Here is a 22,005-nt window from a genome sequence, read left to right on the forward strand (position 1 = left end):
GGAAGCAGTACTTCTTTTTAAGGTGCCGTGCAGATTCCTGCGTAGGCGTTCATCTTTTTCTTCCTCATCAGATTGTTCTATTAACTGCAGCGACTTGGAGTGCTTGGAAGTCCTGTATGCCTGTCCAATGATGAATATTTCTCAGCCAGGATAGCTTCCTTCGGCCTATTCCCCTTTTGCCCCCCTCTATTTTACCCTGGAGAATCAGACACTGAAAGTGATAGCATTCTCCACGTAGTATGTGTCCCAAATAGGATATTTTCCTCTTCTTGATGATTTCGAAGAGTTCACGTTGTTCCAGACCAGCTCTTCTGAGAATGTCTTCATTCCTCACACGGTCGACCCAGGGCACTCTTACGTCGTAGGGTCCACATTTCGAAGGCTTCAATTCGGTTTATTGTTGCTACCTTCAGTGTCCATGCTTCCACACCATATAACAAAACGGACCAGACATAGCACTTCACCATTCTGTATCTAAGGCCGAAGTTCAAGTTCCTGTGTGAGAAATCTTCGCAGTCTCAGAAAAGTAGATCTTGCTTGTTCAATCCTGCATTTGATCTCCTGATCTCGATCCCACGTTTCGTTAACCATGCGTCCCAAATATTTAAATTGTGTGACCTGCTTGATGACCTCTCCATTTAAGTAAATTCTGGTGTTCTGCTAACAGCCATAAATTTAATTTTTGTAGTATTTATGTTTAAACCAAGTCTTTGGCTTTCATTGTTAACCTTATTTAGAAGGGTTATTATTAGATATTAAGCAGTACTAGGAAAGTCCAATAAGAAGAAACAACCAGACTGGTTTAACGAAAATCAACCGCATATACGGGCTTTGTTGAAACAAAAGCATATGCAAATCCACACAATCCAAACTGGTGGACAACTTTAAAGCAGCCAACAACAAGAAAAAAAAAACAGAAAAGATCCAGCGGTTTTCAAAATTTAAGCAAAAAATTATTTTTTTTGGGGAATTTTCAAAGTAAAATAATTGGGTTTTATTTTGGACTTATTTGAAAAATGGTAAAGAAAAAATATGTTTCTTTTATTGAGATCTATCAGTCCGGAAAATATTTGCACTTATTTAAGACTCACCCTGTATAATGTATATGGAAATAACCGAACAAGAAATAAAAACCTCCCTAAAACAGCTTAAAAACAATAAATCAGTTGGCTGTGGCGCAATTCCGTCGGAAATCTATATATGAAGTATAGATATGGTATACATATGTAGATGCAAAAGCAGACATTTGACGTTTTTTAAAAAAATTGAGTTAGATACGGTTTTCTAATGTAAAAGTAGGCAGGTAGGTGTATGATGAACTTACCCTCAATACCATAACTAGACGGTTAAGCCTAATATTGAGGTTTAAATTCAGCTATAAATGCAAAAGCAGATATTTGATTACAGAAGTTACCTGCAAAAACAGACATTTGCCTTTGAGTCAATCCGGTTCCCGCATTAAGTCGCGCGATCTTGCCACCCGTCGACTCGTTGCTTCCACTTTGTTTTCTGGCCACTTTTGCATATGAGGATTTACTTCTTTTTTCCGATAATGAAGAAGATAACTTAGGGGTTTAGTTTTGTTTTTTATTTTAATGAAAATAATTTTCCTCTAAATATTGTTTATTACCAAACCACACACTTGCAGCCATTAGCGTAACTAGCAATTCATCCTGGGGGGCCTGGGTTTAATCCCAGTGGAGCCTAGGACTTTTGTTTTAAAAAAAATGAAGAATAATTTTAATAAACATATTTTTTATAAATATAATAAAACGTTTACATGAATTTCTCTATCAATAAATTTCATAGACTTGGTTATTAAGCCGGTGTTTCTCTAGATTACTTAAATACCTACAAATTTTCTAAAAAAATTTAAAATTAACACATTTTTTGAAAACAAAAAAATACTATTAACTAAACAAAACTGGAAAACGTCATTTTTACTACATTACAAGCAAATAAAGATTAATAAGTAGCCAAGAGTCATAATTCATAATTCAAGATTTCTCTGGGGGGTGTCCAGCAGTACATGGAGGGTCCGGCACCCCCGGGCGCCCCTGTACTATTGGAAAAAAGGGTATGTTTTGACAGTAGCCGTTTATCCCTTTCAAAAAAGAAAAATTGCTCTAAATTATGAATGAAAATTAAAATTCTGCGGGTATGCGGCCTGTAGTTACGCCAATGTTTACAGGTCATTTAAATACATAAACAGACACCTAATTGCAAATCTGAGGTGCAAAACAAGACAAATAATTAGTTTTATAGCAGAATAACTTTATACACATAGATTAACATATTTTTATGAGTGTACGATTATTAACAATTTTTTGATTTTTAATTTTCAAACTGCAATTTGTTTAAACAATTTATAACATATAGACGACTTTTTACCGATTTACTCAAAATTACTTGATTGTCAAATGTCTGCTTTTGTGTTTATACGCTTCATATATAAGTGTGCAAGTAAAGAACTTATTGGTCACCTTAAGGCTCTCTTCGATGTCATACGGGAAAACGGAGAGGTACCTCAGGACTTTCTCAACGCGAATATGGTGAATATATTTAAGAACAAAGGAAGTGCATCAGATTACGGAAACTACCAGGGAATTTCCCGACTGGCTATCGAAAGAAAACCTATAAAAAAGAACTTAAAAACTACACCAGTCTGTTCAAACGGTCTTAATTCTTAATCCTTGAAAATGCAAATTTAAATTATGTTTTTAAGATAAATAATTTATAGTGTTATCCCGATGACCGTACGAGGTATTTTCACATTCCTATTAAGGACGATCATATGCTAATTTTGGACATCTGAAATATTCCTCCTCGACGTAACATAAATAATAAACCGACTTAAGCAGCAGAAGAAGAAATAATTCCTAATTAAATGTTAAAAGACATAAGAATGAAAGTTATATCATAGTTTTTGTAATTGCTAATTATTTTTATTCAAGGGGTTTTTCATTGTTGTCTTCTTCTATCGTTAAAGTGACAAAACGTCCTTCATTTGACGGACAGTGAGATATTTAGACGCGATGTCCGTTCCCAAGATTTGTCCGTCAATTACGTCAGGTACGTCATTCATCATTGTTCATCCAAATATTCGTCAATTATTGAATTCAATCCATTCAAAATAAGGGGAGACAGATTCTATTTTGAAATAAAGGTAATTTGAAACAACACTGATTTCTCAGAACTAAAAACCGTTAGAAAGCTGACAAAGTTGCATATAAACTGCTCCTTACCGCCCGCAAGCTCCACAATACTCGTCCGTGACTCCAAATGCGCAGTTATCGCGTTTTAGGTTCTACGCCGAAAAAATCGTCAAAAGTAAGCAGTAGACGTTTTTTTAAAGCGTATTTTCTGGATAATGCGTTTGTATTCAAGTGCCTGTGATATACGTTTTGAAAGCTTATTAAAGAACGATTCACTTCATAGCAAGGTTACAGAGCATTTCTATCTGTTTTACTTCTTGATATTTAGTTGAACAGAAATTGAAACGATTTTTTTCAGTGAGGAGATTTGAAACAGACTGTTTCAATTCACCTCGTTTAAGTTTTGTATCACTCATTTGCATATACGTTGTAGATTATTTATTTATTTAAGACGGATAGAGGTATGGCGAGCCTCGAAATATATGAGCTCGCTGCAGAAGAAGTAATATTGCGACATAAAAGTCTTCGTGATTCGACTTCGAGCTACAACCTCAACTATACAGGTATATTAGGAAAAAGAAGACTTATATGAATCTTATAAAACTGGGACTCCTCCATTAGTTGGATATGCAGAAAAGACTGTTTTTTCGTTTTCAGAGGAGAAGGTACTGTGACTAGAAATTCAAAGCCTTAATTTCGAAGGTACTGTGATTATTAGTGTAAAAAAACACTGTGACTACTACCTACTAGTAAAATGAATGAAATTTGCTTTGAAATTGAGGACGTGTCAAATATTGCCGAAAACTAACTAACTAAAGATAATATTTGATACTTCAAAACTGCCCTCAATCACTGAATCGGTCGTTTCGTTCACAGATCTTACATCTACTATAGTGCTTGTAGCATCCACATCACGTGATAATTCAACTATGGTGAAAATAACTTTCTCGCCCGAAATTGTCCGACCCTTGCCAAAGACTCCACCAAGAAAAGGAAATCAAACGAACCGACGAAAGGAGAAAACCGCAATCTTAACTGATAGTCCTGTAAAAATGAATTGGCTGCAATTGAGTTAGCTAGATTGGCAAAGAAAAAAAAGTTAAAAGCCTTAATTTCGAAGCTCCAAAAAACTTAAGATCCAAACTAGAAACTAAAAAGACCAAGATTAATAACAAAAAAAAAGAAAAAAAAGACAGTGAAGATGAAGAAGAAGAAGAGGAATGCTATTGTTTTTGTTTTTTGAACCCTATTCAAGTAGTAAAACCAAAGAAAAATGGATCCAATGTCTAGAATGCAAAATGCAAGAGTTGAGTTCATGAAGCACTGGTGGGAAATATTCATATATTTGTCACAACTGCTTATCAGAATAATATATTTCAATAAATACCTTGAAATTATATAGTTGTTTCTACGTTACAATCCTTATATAATAATAGCTGCCGTATATAGCGTTTAACGCCTTGGGAGTAGCAAGGTACAGCTTGCTATACTAGAGCCGTTCGGTATACAAGGAAGGTAATGTGACGAGCACTACGCTTCAACCGCCTATTATTACCTCAGGATTGTGAATCCCAAGTACTCATTTAAGGTAGACGAGAGCCTGTACCTCTACGCCACCGGGCACTACAATCCTTATTTCTACCTAGAAATTGTCTGTCTCAAATCCCCTCGACTCCTGTTTCAACTTACCTCGGTATGAGGGATGTTGAAACAAAATGACTTGTGACGTTTAAGTCGACTTTTTGTTAATAGAATTCGCATTAACTCTCTCTTTGTGTTACTCATTTGCAAGTGCAAGAAATGTATTATCAATAGATACTAATTTCGACAGATCGATGTTTATAGTATTTTGTCTATGAAGCAAAACGTCAAAATTGTTTCAACTCCCCTCGGTCTCCCCTACCTTAGGTAAAATACGAGTGGAAGCAAAATGATACTAAAATAGATATAAAATGAATGGAGGTATTGAATTTTGTTTGTCCTCCGTAGACTAATGCTCATACAGAAAGGCCAATATAATTCTTTAAAATGAATGATAATTACAAAATGGTAGTTTGACGGGGTTCGACGGTTATGTTTATCATTTATATTACTATTAAGCTTTGCACCAAACCAAAAAAAAAGTTGTCTTAATCACTATATACTTTAGTCTATTGTTTCCAATTTAGAACAACAAAAGTGTTCTGCTCTGCCAATTAATAGACAATATCCGTTACAATATTATTAACCACAAAAATATTTAGCGCTATAGGATATTATTTGTATTTTCGGACAAACCAATGACGGCATAATAATAATATTTCATAAAATTTAAAATTCATAAAAAATAAAATATGCCAAATACTTGTCGCCTTACGTCACCATTAGAAAGAATACTTACACATGTAGATTAACATGCGGATTATATTTAAAAAAATAACATAGTAGGTACTTCTGTTTAAGGGTGATTTACAAAATGAAATGCATCTCAATGATGATATCTTAATAGTTATTTATTTTATATCTTTTGTGGAGGATTATATATCGTCTTAAGTGAATAAGATAATAACAACTAACTTCCTCTATTGGAGAGCTGACCTCTGTGGGGAGAGCTGGCCTCTGTGGAGCCGTCTCAGATACTGGCTTTTGTCAAAGCCTTGAGACTGTATGATATTAACACCCCTCCTAAACATTCTACCGTTCATTCTACATTCAACAACTTCCTCTAGGACTCTAAGAGATGCGAGACCTTGTCGTTGGTGGGGAAGCTCCTAGTCAGCTGCTAGGGGGAATTCCCTCTGGCACTTTAGCTGGGTCTAATGCCGGGTCCAGACCAAGGCGACAAAAAGTAAACACGATTTTGAGACAAAAACAAGACAAACTTGCGACAAAAAATGGGGAATTCTGACAAGAAAAATTGTCCACACCGCAAGGACAAAATTACAATAAAGTCAAAAGTTTAGTTGTTGCGAATGAGTTTTATTAATCATGTGTTATTTCACTGGTCTCCTACTGTTGGCAGCACACGCCATCCACACTGCGCCGCCAACTTGTCGTAAAATACACGAACAAAATATAGACACTTTGATCTTTACCGATTCGAGACGGGACATCAGTCTCACATTCAGTCTACGAATTTTGAAACAAAACAAAAATGAGACAAAAATTTCGCAGAAATGTATTGGATTTGTCGCAATTCTGTCGTACAACATGAATGTTCCTGTCTTGCCGTTGTTTTGTCTGTTTGGTCTGGACCCGGCATCAGGAGCATCTCATTGTCTTGTCCCTGGCTGTACTGTCGTGGCCAGGGAATTGCACCAACATATGTATAACGATGCTGGTTGAAACTACCCTATCAGTCTAACCAGGCACCCTCTGAGTGGTCATCATATATTTATAAACTAAAGTATATCGTCTTCTTACTGCATTCTGTGAAGCCGAGCCGGTAAAATGGATATATAAATCTTCTGAAGAAATTTGCATAAGTCGTCCAGTTAGGCGAGCAGAAACATAGTGCGCAAGCGTGGATTTTGAATTGCTGGTCGGATAACTAGACCAATAAGAGACTGACCTGACCAATCAGCGGTTTATTCGTATACGGCTTCGTACATCTTCGTACGGCTTTCGTTTGTACTCTGTTCGACAATGGCCAATCGATTTTCGGGATTTTGGAGTTGCGCTACTGCGCCAGTGCTTGCCTAATAGAAGAACTTATGTGAAATATACATGGACCGGTTGTCTAGTTGTCTCTGACTCGACTTCAATTCCCACACATTGCAGTATAGTATTACCATCCATATAGTAGTTAACATAGTTGGCTTCATGACATTCCCCATATAATTTTACATATAAAATGACAGTGATTTTCATTTTATATTCATCGCTAATCGCCGATCGCATTGTATATGGTGGTGGTGGTCTTAGCTTAACCGCCCGGACCAAGAGGCGACAACCTCACCAAAAGCCTAAATTCTATGACGGCGGGACCGGGTCGAAGATGGGGTCGAAGGGATGCTTGAGATAGAAGACTAGCCTCTACTGGTCTCATCCTTGGGGTACCCGAGGGCAACCCATTGTATTCTCGCCTCTCTTCTACATGCGCTGCTCTGTAGAAGTGGACCGACTAACCCTTGCGATGTATCACCAGCTTGGCCAGAACTCGAATGTAAAAACATCGAGTTGGCGAGTCATCAACTCGAGGGACGATCCTCCAGCCTCCACCTCAAAGGTGCCTGAGCCGGAGATGAGTTTTGTGAAGGGCACGTGGGGCTAAATTACTACCGTAGAAGGGTGTAAACCCTCGTAAGGCAGATGTCCACTCCTCGGTGGATAAACGATTGTTGTCAGAGGAGGATGGGAAATACCCTGTCTTTCTTATAACAAGAAGATCCCCATGTAGGATAAGTTAGGTAAGGTAAGATGAGTTTTAACTCAAGAAAGGGGACACAATAGATCTTTAAGGTCGCGGTGAACAAAAGCTTGATAAATCCCCCTCTTAGAATTGGGAGCTTTTGTGTCATAGAAAACATGGAAAATACAAGAAAATTATGATTATAATTCTACGAACGAATTGTCAATTAATATAAATGTTAATAAATAAAATAAAAATGTATTTTTAATTCAGTATTCCACTAGTGGAATAAAGATATTTTATACGACTAGTGGATAAAATAACGCTTTAAACTTCCATGATTGTACGATTGTGTATAAAAAAAATTAAAATTACATCAAAAAGGAAGAGAATTAAATTCCTTTAAGCCAAAAGTATACCTTTAATACTTTAAAAAGAATACCTTTAAGCCAAAAAAGCTGAAAATCACTTTTGTTCTTTTATTTTTTCAAAATGCAGGCGACCAGATCACTAAACTGAGTAAGTATTCATTTTCTTATTATTCCTTTGTCCTAACGTATATGCCAGTACTAAGGATGTTCATATTAGAAAAATATCGATAGTGTAAGATATAAAAAAATGGACGGGATGCTTTGTTTTTGTTAAAAAGAATAGGAGTTTTTCTATGGTATAGGGCGTAGAAAAGGTAACAAAAAGAAAAAGAAAGGTGTCAAGTCCCCCCCCCCCCCTTGAGTTCAGCCAAGCAATACGATATTAATATATTTTGTGACAAACGACTCTGGAGTATGTACTTTGAGTAAAGTTTTGAGTCTACCCCCCCCCCCTGTCCCGAATCCTGGATCCGCCTCTGGGTCTAGTAACAAAGTATTATAAGCTTAATAGGCATCTAAAACGCATATAATGGGGGTAATTACCCTTCCCATGAAGTAATTTATAAATATAAATGTGACTTAAAAAGAAATTAACAATACCAATCAAAAAGAAAGAATTTATGACCAAGGAAAATCAAAGATTTTCCTTGATTAAAGTAAGAACAGTCTTCGGATCGTCATGGAGTTTCTAACAGGACGCTGTCTCCTCAACAAACATCTCAGTAGGTTGAAGTTGAGACACAACGGCGAATGCAGATTCTGTGATGAAAATGGAGAAACATCAGAACATCTTATCACTGAATGCGCCGAAACGACAACTATTCGTGCCATAAACTTTGGTACGGCTGATATCGGAGATGGAGAGCTGGCCTCTGATGTGGAGCTGTCTCAGATACTAGCTTTTGTCAAAGCCCCGAGACTGTTCTGGGGAACAGAAGAACAGGCCGATCGCAGTAGAACAGGCCGATATCCACCTCAAAAATATATTCTAATATAAAGGCCATACGTATGATGAAAACTATTACCACTATTCATAGAGAACCCTAGGTAGTATAAAATCATCTTCTTTATAATCGATTTATATTGTTAATGTTATAAAAATATAAACAATTAATGGTCAAAACTATCAACATATCAAAATCGATATTTTAATATGTCGATATTTTTGCTCATCCTTACGTGATACTCTGGAATCGACTTCTTCAAGTTCGATTTAATTCACAGATTTAATTCGATTGGGAATTAAAGGTTAAAGCACGACTTGTTGCACATCTAAAAATAACATTCCCCCGTTAAATTTGGCCCCCTGCATATTTACGATTTTTTAAAAATAAAGATACACGTAACGCGAACACTATAAATAAGTTTACTGATATTCACCACGCGTAAATATTTTGTATAATAATGTGACTTAAGACTTAAATTTATTTAAATACTAAAGAGCTATTTAAACTTTCTTCATTTCACAACCATCGCTGACGCCGTTTTTTTTTTTGATCGTATAGTATAACCGCGAATAAATGCTTCTCTTGCATTATCGAACGCTTGCATTATATGAATTTACATTCATAGAAAATAACTTTTATATTATCTACCTACTCCCAACCAACGTATATTAGCTCATAACCATATTATTTTTTATTGAAGTTCATAGGTCATTAACTGCAGATATTTTATATGAAAACAATATTTTCTAATGAAGCTCCTCATTAGAAATGATTTTATTAAAATATACAGGGTGCTAGAAATTCGAGGTACGAGCATTTGTATCTCGGAAACTGTAATAGATACGAACATGGTTAAATTGGGGCAAAGTTGCGCTTTGGAGTGTTCACCAAGATACCATCAAAAAAGTTTTTAAAATTTCAAGGGTTGCTGAGTTTTTTGGAAAAAACGGATTTTTTGAAAATCAATTACCTATATTTTTTCCTATTGTTACTTTTCAGAAGATCAAAAAACTAACTGCACATTCTCATAGCCACTTTATTAGGGCTATCTGAAGTATATTAGGGCTATCTGTATTTTTAGATTTTCAAATTAGTTGATAATTTGTGAGATGCAGAGGCCCACTTTTTTTTAAATACCGACCTGTATTTTTTATTTCAGTTCTTGAAAGAACTCGGTCTCCTGAGTACAATAAACCACACTTAATATTTTTTTTTGTTTTGGACATGTGAACACAATTTATTTAAACTAATTTCATGTCCGGCTCTCTTTTTTAATATTTAATCTATTCATCGTTACAATATTGATTAGCTTTCAAACTTAACAATGAAAAAAAATAAAAAATAATATAAAATAAATAATATAATTATAATATAATAAACTGGTGCCCGGTGGCGTAGAGGTACAGGCTCTCGTCTACCAATCTGAAGGTGTGGGTTCGATTCCCACACCTGGCATTTCATCAGCTGACTATTTTTATTAAAATAAAAATAGTTTGGGTACCTAGGTCGACTCAGCCTTAAATGAGTACTTGGGATTCACAATTCTGAGGTAATAATAGGCGGTTGAAGCATAGTGGTAGCCACATACCTTCCTTGTATACCGAACGGCTCTAGTATAGCAAGCTGTACCTTGCTACTCCCAAGGCGTTAAACGCTATATACGGCAGCTATTATTATATAAGGATTGTAGAAACAACTATATAATTTCAAGGTATTTATTGAAATATATTATTCTGATAAGCAGTTGTTAAAACGCTATATATGGGAGCTATTATTATTATATAATATAATATAAACAATCTTATCATTTCCCCGGAAGAGGAATATTGGAAATGGTAGAGAGCAGTATAATAGCCAGCGAGGTTCCTAGACCTGTCGCCAATAGGCGGAGTAGGGGGGCATTACTTGACGTCATTTGTAAAAGTGAAATCAATACATCTCAACATTTACAATAAAGAGTACAAAATGCATTCGGAAGTATAAGAAAAAGATCTGTTCAAAGAGCTATAAAAAATTCAACGAAAAATAAATTTGTGCAATAGGAAGAGGGTGGTAACTTTTTCGGTAGAGCATTAGAAACTAGTTTGTAGAAGTTGATTTATTTATAATAACTACGATTAATATGATGCATAAATTATTAGTTATGTATTAGATCGTACACTGAGATTTCAAATCCACAATAACACAATTAAAAATAATATCTTTAAATTGCTCATCTGGATATTATTTATTTGAATCTTTCAGTTGGCTCGATTTCCCTTATTCAATGTTAAATAGCGCTGGTCAATATTATTGCGTGGATATTATCTTAGATTAAGAATAAAAAGATATAATCAGATTAAATAATTTAAAATAACCAGAGTCGGACTTGAAATTATTTTAAATAATAGTTAAATAGTTTTGTTGTTGTTATGGTACCCAAAACAAAAAAAAAAGTATAAAGTGATATATCGTTGTACTCGGGAGACCGAGTTCTTTCAAAACTTGAAATAAAAAATGCAGGTCCGTATTTAGAAAAATTAAATTGGTCTCTGTATCTCACAAATTATCAGCTAATTTGAGAATCTAAAAATACTGTTAGATAGCCCTAATAAAGTGGCTATGAGAATGTTCAATTAGTTTTTTGATTTTCTAAATAGTAACAACAGGAAAAAATAAAATAGATTTTTAAAAAAATTCGTTTTTTCTAAAAAACTCAGCAATCCTTGAAATTTTTGAAACTTTTTTGATTGCATCTTGGTGAACATATGGTGAGCATCCCAAAGCGCAACTTTCCTCCAATTTAACCATCTTCGTATCTATTACGGTTCCTGAGACCAATGCTCGTACCTCAAATTTGTAGCACCCTGTATATATGTACAAATATCCTTGTCATAACATATTATTTTTCTGACTTTTTAAAGTTTGTGCCATTATTTTTTTACATTGTTTGCCGTAATAAAAAAATTAATAGTTTATACATCTAAATGTTAGTCAACCTAATATACATTATTTCGTCTTTTAGTTAAATGGGTGAATCACCGTGAAAACCAGAGTGCAAGCAAACGCAAACACGAGACCATTGAAATTAAAAGAACAAAAAATGATTCTTCTTTACTAATGACTCGGTCATTGCTCTTCACTCTTCTTAAACTAGTGGTGGCCTGTGGCTGAATACTATGATCTTTGCTATGATGGCGATTGACCATATTACAAAAAGTTAGATAATATATTCAGTACTCTCATCAGACTACGTATTATTAATAGTTAATCGAATCGAGAATTTATTTAATTGATAAATAATTAGATTTAAGATATTTGGACAAAAAACATATATTTTACTAGATTTTTCTAGAAGTAACTAGCTAATTTCACTTAGCTCCATCAGTCAATGACAAATGACAGTTGACAGATAAGTGCAAGCGGCCATTTTTCTTGAAAGGCGTGAATTACGCCTAGATTTAAATATTTAGTAGATATTGCTGTTTGTGATTATAATTTTTGTAGAAACCTACATTGCATTAAGATTATTTATATGGTTTCGTCAAGAAGCTTTAAAATACGATATAGCTACGTGGTAGTTGTTAAAATTTCATATTGTTATTGACAAGTACACCTCATACGTTTCAGGTACTTTAATTTATTTTAAACATTTAATGCTTTTATTAATCAACTTATATTTAATACGTTTGTGATCTGTAATTCTAGCCAAAATGATCAATGTAACAGTAAAGACGTTGGATTCACAAAACCATGAATTTTCTGTTGAAGATGCTGTAAGTTTTGATGAAACATAGTACCTATTTTATATATTTATTCCTTTTAAATATATTTATAGATAACAGTGGAGCAATTTAAACGGGAAATTGAGAGCGTAGTTAATATTGCAGCAGACAGACAACGCATTATTTATTGTGGTAGAGTTTTGCAAGACACTTCTAAATTAAAAGATTATGGTAAGTATTCCTGAGACTTCAATTTGATTGTAAAGTCATTCATATACTGATGTAGATATTTTTGGATAGTTACAGTAATATATACTTATGAAGTCTTATATTTTCTTTGTAGATGTAGATGGTAAAGTAGTTCATCTAGTTCAGAGAGCCCCTCCATCAGCAGCAAATAGACATGGACGTTCTGTCACACCTCCGCCAGATTTTAATAGGTCTCAAGGTCCTTTCCGAGCTTTTGATAGAATAGGAAATACTGTATATATGGGGATGGGCTCCATGACTTTTCCGCAAGGCCACATTATAGATCCTCAACAGATGATTCCACCAAGAGCTACTCACACGCTTATCGCGAGCAGATTGAATGTCGCTCGAAGGTAACATTTTTAAAAAATCAATTGATTTTTTCTTCATAATGGAATATGGTATTGTAGAATGCTTCGTAATGCAGAAAATATAATTCGAAGACTAGAGAATCCCACTTCTTCTACTGAACAGGCTCCTGAGGAACAACCAGAAGAAGAAATGACACCTGTTATAGAAGCTAGGTAAATAACTTCATTAATGTCAAAGCAGTTTTAGGTTAGTTAAGTTGTCTCGTTTGTTTTAGAGTTATTGTTCCTACGAATGGGGATCAGCCAATAGATGAAACTGTTATTGCAAATGCTGTAGAAAACACAATTTTTTCTGAAGGAGTTAGGTAAAAATTTGTTTTAATCATAGACTTAAAATAAAATATAGACTGAGCATCTCATTCATGAATAGCTGGAACATGCGGTCAGACACTGTCTTGTTATTGTTTTAGGTTATAACGAGTGCGACACGAGCGATAGATAGGTTGTCTCTGTCGTAACGGTCGTTCCCTGACGACTCTGCCGAGAAACACAACACTGTCTTTCGTTTCTCAAGTACACCTGAACTCTCCGTATCATAGCCGGGTATTTTTTTTATTTTAATGAAGCTATAATTAAATTAAAAATATATCGTATTTAAACTTTTTATATTTTATTAAGATTTAGGACAGGTTTTTAAATAAAAGTTTAGGAAAAACAATTTAGAGTCCAAAAGGATAAAAATAATAAAATACACGTTATAGAAGAAATTTTATAATCGAAATTAGGTAATTTTTGAAATTAATAATAAATTATTAATTTTAGTCAAACATTTACAACCCCTAATATTAATCAAAACAGGATCTATTCCACAGATATAATAGAATCGGCGACAGGGAGAGAAAAAAAAATATGATTGTTGTAATTTTTTTCTGGTTAAGTGATGTCTTATTATGTAAATTAGAGAAAACATAAATCTGTTCCATTAAAGCAAGGAAGGTGATAGGAAGTGGATAAAATAAAAACTACATTTATTTAACTCGGTACTGTCTTTATTATACCGGGTGCGTCTCAAAAGTGGCTCATCCCCATAATTTTTTGATATTTTCAAATAAAAAAAACAAGATTTAGTATGTTAGTATATGAAATAAATTAGGATTGATTGACGCATTCAATTGTTTTTGGTCACTTCCTGTTTCACCGGAAATGACTATAACTTTTAATTTTTAAACGGCACCCTCGGTATATTTCTACTTTATTCGATAGAAAATGACACTCTGAATAGAATGACATATCATATGTCAACTTTGACATTTTCGCATATGGTTTAATTGTAATTGTAACACGCGGTTCATAACGACAATTTGACTCGAAATACCAAGTGTGTGGTATCAATATATTCATAAAAAAATGCTTTTTCCAAATATGCTAATGAGTCACCCTTGTTCCATTTGAAAAAATTGACATATGTATGATTAAAAATACGATTTGTACATCTTTTAACCGGCCTAGACAAGACACGAAATCTATTAGACGATCAAAACTATTTTTCCAAGGCTCTTTGATTAAAACTTAGTGGATTGAAAAAAACTGGATTGAAATTTAAAATAGGATATGTTTTTAAGCGACAATGTCAAAAGTTGACATATGATATGTCATTCTATTCAGAGTGTCATTTTTTATCGAATAAAGTAGCAATATACCAAGGGTGCCTTTAAAAATCAAAAGATGTAATCATTTCGGTGAAACAGGAAGAGACCAAAAACAATTGAATACGTCAATAAATCCTAATTTATGTGATATACCTACTAACATACAAATCTGTTTTTTATCTGAAAAAAAAAAGTTATAGGGTTGAGCCACTTTTGAGACGACCCGGTATATTAAAAATATTGTTTCATAATGTAATATCATTTTAAAATTCTTGTACGTTATTTTAGATTCTGAAGATAATTTTAGAATAAACCGGAATATATTTTTAATAAAAACATTATTAATTATTAATAGGGTTATAATTATGATTTTGTTACAATGTAAGTAAGTAAATAATGTAATGTAAAAGAAAAAATTCAGATTTTACATTTTACTAAAATATTATCTAAATAAGCGCCTTTCTACAACGACGCCACTGACTGCCAATGGGTAAATTGAGAGTTGCCTACCGGTCAAAAGTCGTTTCAAGACTTAAATGGATTATTTAAGTCAAATTTCTTGCAAATTTGGCACTGGCGAACCATATTTTATAGTTCTTGAACAGAAAAAGTCAATAAAATAAACACTTAAGGACTACAAGCTAAGAAAATGCGTTAATACAGCCGGGGAGATAGCGGCAACAAAGCTTTACCGCACACGTGCGACACGTACTACAAGGTAATAAATGAATGAATAGGCTCCCTCGCCTCTAATCGGTGTTGTCATATTGTAAAGAACTTATCCTTATTAAACAGTATCCGACTTATAATTTAGTAGTATAAGGACTATTTAATACATATATGGAATATTAAAACCTACTTTATTAAACTGTAGTATTAATATCTCAATATATGTGTATAACAAGAAAAAAAATATTGATAATATTAAAGACGTGACAACATAGGCTGGATGAGGAAGGCTCGGTCGACTGTACCCAGAAGTAAACATGTGTACCAAAAAGGTTGTTTGTCCGCGTTGAGATGTAAATAGTGTAGTCTATATTTTATTTTAAGTCTATGGTTTTAATTGTTTATAGATAAACTAATTCCTATTATAACTTTAGTAACAGTCAAGCTACAACTTCAAATAATACCACATCAAATGAAAATAATGAAGCATCTAGTGAACAGCAGTCTTCTACCTCCGTACCAGATGCTTCAGCACCAAGGCCATCAAGTGCTGAGACTTCAAATTCTGAAAACAATACAGATTCATCCCAGCAACAAAATGAGAATACTGCAAGGTTGTGATTTTCTGACTTTTTTTTTGTTTTATTTACTTAATTATCTTTGTTGGTTTCAGGCGAAGTAGGGCACCGGAAATGGCTGAACTTTTGACTACACTTAACCAGTTACAAGTTCGGTTCGCACCATTCTTAGCCAGATATCAAGCATTTATGCAAGAAGATCCTCAAGTACCACAAGAGGTATGTAATTAAAATAATATAGGCTGAAATTTTATTGTATCGCGTGCACATCATCAAAGGCATTGAAACTATTACCAAATTAAATGTCTAATAGATAAGAATTAGCCCATACACATGCCACAGTGTTCTTTAACACAGGCGGACTGTGCAGGCCAGTTTTTGCAGTTATAACTCTGCAGTTTTACTCTAAATTATTTGTTTTAGTACTCCGTCTATTTTTGTCATGTATAAGTCTATTTTTTTCTAAAAGAACTTCTTAAATTATTAATCTTTTTATCAACTGCTTTCTTATTTGCTTCCGAATCAATCTTTACTTTTTCTACTGTATGAAGTGTTCGTATAAAGCTGACAGTAATAGACAATAAACGAGTGAGCACAGTGGTCCTACATGTAGCGGGTTTCCAGGCAGATTTTAACAGTAAATACGAAATGAGCAGTACGCCCGAAAATACGCTACTAGCGAGTAGAGATGAGCGATATCGTGATTTTTTAATCACACTGATATTTGTTACTGTGATTTTTTAATATCAGTGATTTTTAAACGTGATGTGATCACAGTTTCAATAACAATAACAAAAGTCTTGTCGCTCCGTCCCCGTTCCCAGTTAAGGCGTAATACTCACGTGTTTATTTATATCTACTTTTTTTAGATTTGAGACAAACAAGTTTGGGTTTGATTCATTTATCCAGTATTCCAGCCAATAGAATTGCTGGAAATCGATACATGGTCGTTACACTGATACGCCGTTCCGCTTTTTCTAGGATGGTATGGATGCACAATCAGAAAACTGGCTTATAACTTCATTTAATTATAATTTGTTTGCGTAATACTCATAGATAAAATAATAATGTAAATATAAAAAAAAAACATTTACATATGTATTGTGCCAGATAAAATTAGGAATTTTATTTGACAGTCGTCGAAAGCCAGTGTAAAAAAAATAGCTGTGGCAACATTGCAACGTGCATTCGTCAAATATTTTGATGACGTGCACGCCAACTTTTATTGATTTTTCTATGTAAAAATTTTCTTACTTTTTTTTTCTAATGTCAGTAAACATAAAGAAATATTTTAATTTTTTTTTCAGAATGTTCAACAAACCCATGAAATGTTAAACAGAGTGTCTCAAGTTCTACACTTGTTAGGTCATGCTTACCATAGCCTTAGCGATATTATGATCAATGTTGAACAACCTCCGCCAAGATTACTGTATTGCCGGCCGATCTTAATTCAGCATTCTGCCGTTGTTCAAGCTGGGATTCCCATACAAGTCGAAGCAAGTTATGTCCATGTTTAGAAGACGATTGTTTTAATAATATATTTTTAGGCACAGATTAACCTTTCTGCTGACAGGGCAGGTGTGTCATCGACCACGCCCGCTTCAAACGCCACCAGTGGAGCTACCGCAGGTGCTACAAACACTAACTCAGCACCTAACGCAACCGCTAGCACTGGTTCTACCACTGGCTTGCTTAGTGGGCCAAGCATTACTGTACAACCGGGCTTTGTAGGTGAGTTAACTAAAACTAATCTATTATACTGGGTGTTTTATATAATTTGCAACAAACGGGGACCAAAAAATAATTTTGACATATGGCATAGATTACAGTTGGGGTAGTTGGAACCTTTGCTGTTACAGCAAAATAACACACTAATTCACCAGAATACACCAAAACTATTTCTGCATTGGTCGCGCGTTGCGCTAACCATGTTAGCATCTTCAGTAGATGATTATAACTAAACGGGTATGTACAAATTGAGCGTTTATGTAGGCGCTCAGTTGGCACTGACCGAGCATAGCAAAACTAGCCAGACGAGTCAAAATCAACAGAAACGTAACAATTAATTACCCAGACAGGAAAGTAGGAGAGCAATAGGGAACTAGGGGGCCAATTCTCGAGCGAATAGAATAGAACAGTAATAAAACACTCCCTGGGGAGTGTTTTATAGTTCTATTCTACTGCTATTCTATTTTCGCTTCTAATAGGTATTCTTGAACATAAACGAGAGAGCTTCACTATATGCATAGTTGCCAGTTGCTTTTACCAATGAGAATACGGGAGTCATATCATGTGATTATGTTCTTAACAGTTGTCTCCATATAATTATAAACTACGCTGATATTGCAATAATAATTTACGGAACATTGTTAGATTTAATATGTTTTATGTAATTTTAGCGAATAAAATTGAAAAGCCTAAGCACACCCTGTATATTTTTTCCCTCTAGAAGTCCCTTTTATGCCACCCGGTTCGATGCGCGTCATCACAGCGCCTCTAGAGATTCGCACGGTACGCGCCAGGTCTCGACCGCCCAACAACAACAACAACCAAACCCCCAACGCCACCACCGCCAACTCCGCTCCTTCGTCGACCGTGCCCAACCCAACGCCACCCGCGTCTCAAGCTCCGCCACCTGCCCCTCCGACCAATCAGCCGGGCCAGACGCCCCAAACGGGGCCCATGCAGGGAAATCCATTCGGGCCCAACAACGGCAACTTGGAGTTCTTCATGGAGGTCACGCCCGAAGGTATAACAATTGATTCTTTGGAAACAGCGCTGGCAAGCTCTAACCAAGCTGCCAACGAGTGTAAGTGTTCAGTGTTTGCATGCTTGCATTGCATTTTTGTTGCTTTTGCGCTGTGCACATGCGACCGGTATACAGATATGGAAACTCATTTATATCAAAGAAGTCTTAATACTATCATAGTATAAGGAAACTAGTAGCTTTACTCCTTGTCAAATCCTTTGTTCTTTTTCTGCCACTGTATATGACTTTGTTCTCGCGTCCCGTGACCACTGACGCAGCTGTATAGTCGTGGTCTATAACTAGGCAAAGTATAGTCGTGGCACTCGCCATAGTTTCACAGAGATGTATTTAGGAAAATATGAGTTCTCAATAAAATAAAATAAAAAAAATTTATCAAGTAAAAATTTACTTGAAAACAGAATATTTTCACATTTCGTGTAAGTAACAATTCTTCTATATCTGAAAATCTTCTGATGAGAAGAAATGCGGAAAAAATATATAATGACATATTTTTGTATTATTATCTATTTCAAAGATTTTCTACAACTTTTTTTTAATTTAAAACAAGTTTTACTTTAACATTAATGTGTTTGTTTTGTAGTAATATATTGGTTAGGTGATTTTCATTGGATAACTAATACATTGAACAACACATTGTACTAAATAATAAAATAACATATTTAAACTTCAATAATTGCTAATAAACATTACAGAAACTTTAAAAGAGAAAAGAAGGAAGAACAATGAGAAATAGCATCACTACTTTCTCACGTAATAAAAGAATAATTTTTTAGTTATTGTTACCGAGTCCCGAAGGTACCGAAAGAACCGGGAATTAATAATTTCGAATTTCCGGTTCTGAATCCTAGTTACCATAATATCAAGAAATTATGTTTTTTAACTAAAAACTAAAAAAAATCCAGATTTTATTTTTCAAAAAAAAAATTCGCAGAAAAATCCTCATATTTCTGGGGCCAAAATATACTACCCCTAAAAACATTTGCACTTACTTAAAACTCACCCAATGCACAATGCACGATGTCATCGAGATGACAAAAGACAGAGGCGCATGGACGAAAATCATCCATGATGTTACGCTGACCACTACACTCCCTAATGGAGGCCAGGACTGAAGAGAGAGAGAAAACTCACCCTGTATAGGGCAATTCACGGTTATGGTACGTTATAGCGTTTCCGGAACCGGAGCTGTTTTTCGGAACCGTTAATTTCGGTACCATGCCTCTAAGGAACCGGGATTTCCAGTTTTTTTTTCCGGTACTTTCGGTACTAGCAATTTTTTTTCAATGATGGTATGGTACAGTTCGTTAAACAGCAAGCAAGGGATGGTTGTCAAAAGTAAAATCGATAAAAAATTGAAGTTTAAATGAAAATAATATCAAATTATTAAGTAGTAATCAGTCATGAGAAAATTAAACTGAACACAAACATGATCACAAATGACTGTCAAAAAAAAACTCAAAACACATTTTTTGAATTATTACTACAACCAATAGCAGCACCAGCACACAGTAAGGCACTCATTTTTTGTCAATCCGTCTCTGTGTTGGGACGCAACGCTCGAACCTCGCACCTTCGGTCGACGGACGGAACTCAACTGAAACGCTCTGCAATCTGCCGATATTCAACAGATTGTAAAAACTGGCAGAAAATATTAGGAAGAGTGCAACTACTCTTTTCCTTCTACTATGATACAATTTCAATATTTATGCGTTAAAGTGTGATTTCGCTGGCGCAACTAGACGACTGCGGATGCCGACTGAACTAATATTTTTTACTTTCAAGATTCAAGAAACTTCCTACATTTATTATTATATTTATCAATATAACTATACCGGGTGCATCTCAAAAGTGGCTCACCCCTATATCTATTTTATTTTTTTCAGATAAAACAACGAGATTTAGTATATGACATAAATTGGGATTGATTGACGCATTCAATTGTTTTTGGTCACTTCAAAAAAAAGTTCAAATGACTGCAACTTGTGATTTTTAAATGGCATTCTCGGTATTTTACTTTATTCAATAGAAAATGACATATCATATGTCAATTTTTGACATAGTCACTCAAAAACAAATTCTATTTTAAATTTCAATCTAGAGTGCCATGGCTGTGTTAAAAACACTAATTTTTAATCAAGGAGCCTTGGAAAAATAGATTTGATTTTCTAATGTTTTTAGTGTCTTGTTCTGGCCGGTTAAAAGATGCCCAAATCGTATTTTTAATCATATCTCAATTTTTTTCAAATGGAACGAGGGTGGCTCGTTAGCATATTTGGAAAAAGCATTTTTTTGCGAATAATTTGATACCACACACTTGGTATTTTGCATGTTACAATTTCAAATAAACCAACCAGATTAATTAACTTTAATCTTAATTTTTTTTAAACCGGTACCTTTTGACATTATCTTTCTGCAGTACTAAAATCTATTATTTACCTATACATCAAGCTACTTCACTTTTTAGTACCATATAAGTACGAGATGGTATACAAACTTTACTGATGGGAACTTTATTGGTATATAAAACTCTCTTTATTTTTGATATTAAATAATTATATTGATCTATTTATTTTTATTAGTAATTCATTTTGTTAACAATTTTAATACATAAAACCAGCAAATTATTGAGTCTACCCATTTTTATATTTTAACATGTTGACATGTAAATATTGAAGAATTTATGAATGACATCATTCATATATATTTATTATTAATTAAGGGGCATACCGGTAACATGGTGTATAGACCGCCTAAATCTGACGTCACACCAGAGGGCGGAGTTTTAACAACTTTTCTAAACAAGGTCTTCAATGCAGGTAAAATTCCATAAGCGATTATATATTCATTTGAGTTCGTTTTCGTCAAAAAAAAATCGTATATTTAATTCTATGATATGTGAGAAATCCTTGTTTGGAAAGATTAAGCACTGCCCTTTGACGTGACGTAACTACTTAAGCTGTCTATTGTGATATTTAGTAACACTGTATAGTATGTAGTCTATAGTCTATCCAACGGGAAGATCCCTGACAGTAACAGTTATATTTCCAGGCAAATTATATTTTCTGTCGTTTTTTGGGTGCCGTCTGTCAAAATCTTCCATGACTCGTTGGACAAACTATATCAGTTACATAATATTACAGTTTTAAAGGTTTAATAATATTTATTGTGCTTTTTAATATGTAGTGCTTCAGCCTAATTAACAGCATGCCTATAAAAATATATATTTTTATTCTATTTGTTTTATTGTTTTAAAATAACAGCTAGTTATTGTT

At 34.3% G+C, this 22,005-nt stretch overlaps 1 protein-coding gene across 3 annotated transcripts in view; it reads left to right on the forward strand.

Annotated features, from left to right (window-relative positions):
• The first annotated feature begins 12,184 nt into the window (after window positions 1-12,184).
• LOC115878160 (large proline-rich protein bag6-A) overlaps window positions 12,185-22,005 on the forward strand; it is a 32,138-nt gene continuing 22,317 nt past the window's right edge. Inside the window, exons 1-11 of one of the 3 annotated variants that reach the window (XM_030894545.1) lie at window positions 12,185-12,412; window positions 12,491-12,558; window positions 12,621-12,738; window positions 12,851-13,109; window positions 13,167-13,280; window positions 13,343-13,432; window positions 15,820-15,999; window positions 16,059-16,182; window positions 17,271-17,459; window positions 17,511-17,694; window positions 18,413-18,772. In XM_030894545.1, the coding sequence (XP_030750405.1) occupies window positions 12,496-12,558; window positions 12,621-12,738; window positions 12,851-13,109; window positions 13,167-13,280; window positions 13,343-13,432; window positions 15,820-15,999; window positions 16,059-16,182; window positions 17,271-17,459; window positions 17,511-17,694; window positions 18,413-18,772 (1,681 nt within the window). In that variant the 5' untranslated portion in view covers window positions 12,185-12,412; window positions 12,491-12,495. Of the gene's footprint in view, window positions 12,413-12,490; window positions 12,559-12,620; window positions 12,739-12,850; window positions 13,110-13,166; window positions 13,281-13,342; window positions 13,433-15,819; window positions 16,000-16,058; window positions 16,183-17,270; window positions 17,460-17,510; window positions 17,695-18,412; window positions 18,773-22,005 lie in introns of those variants that run through there. The other 2 variants (XM_030894547.1, XM_030894546.1) reach the window with 2 other exon arrangements.

The sequence above is a fragment of the Sitophilus oryzae genome, unplaced genomic scaffold (assembly GCF_002938485.1).
Source record: "Sitophilus oryzae breed Bouriz unplaced genomic scaffold, Soryzae_2.0 scaffold_1500_pilon_pilon, whole genome shotgun sequence".
NCBI classification, from domain to species: Eukaryota; Metazoa; Arthropoda; class Insecta; order Coleoptera; family Curculionidae; genus Sitophilus; species Sitophilus oryzae.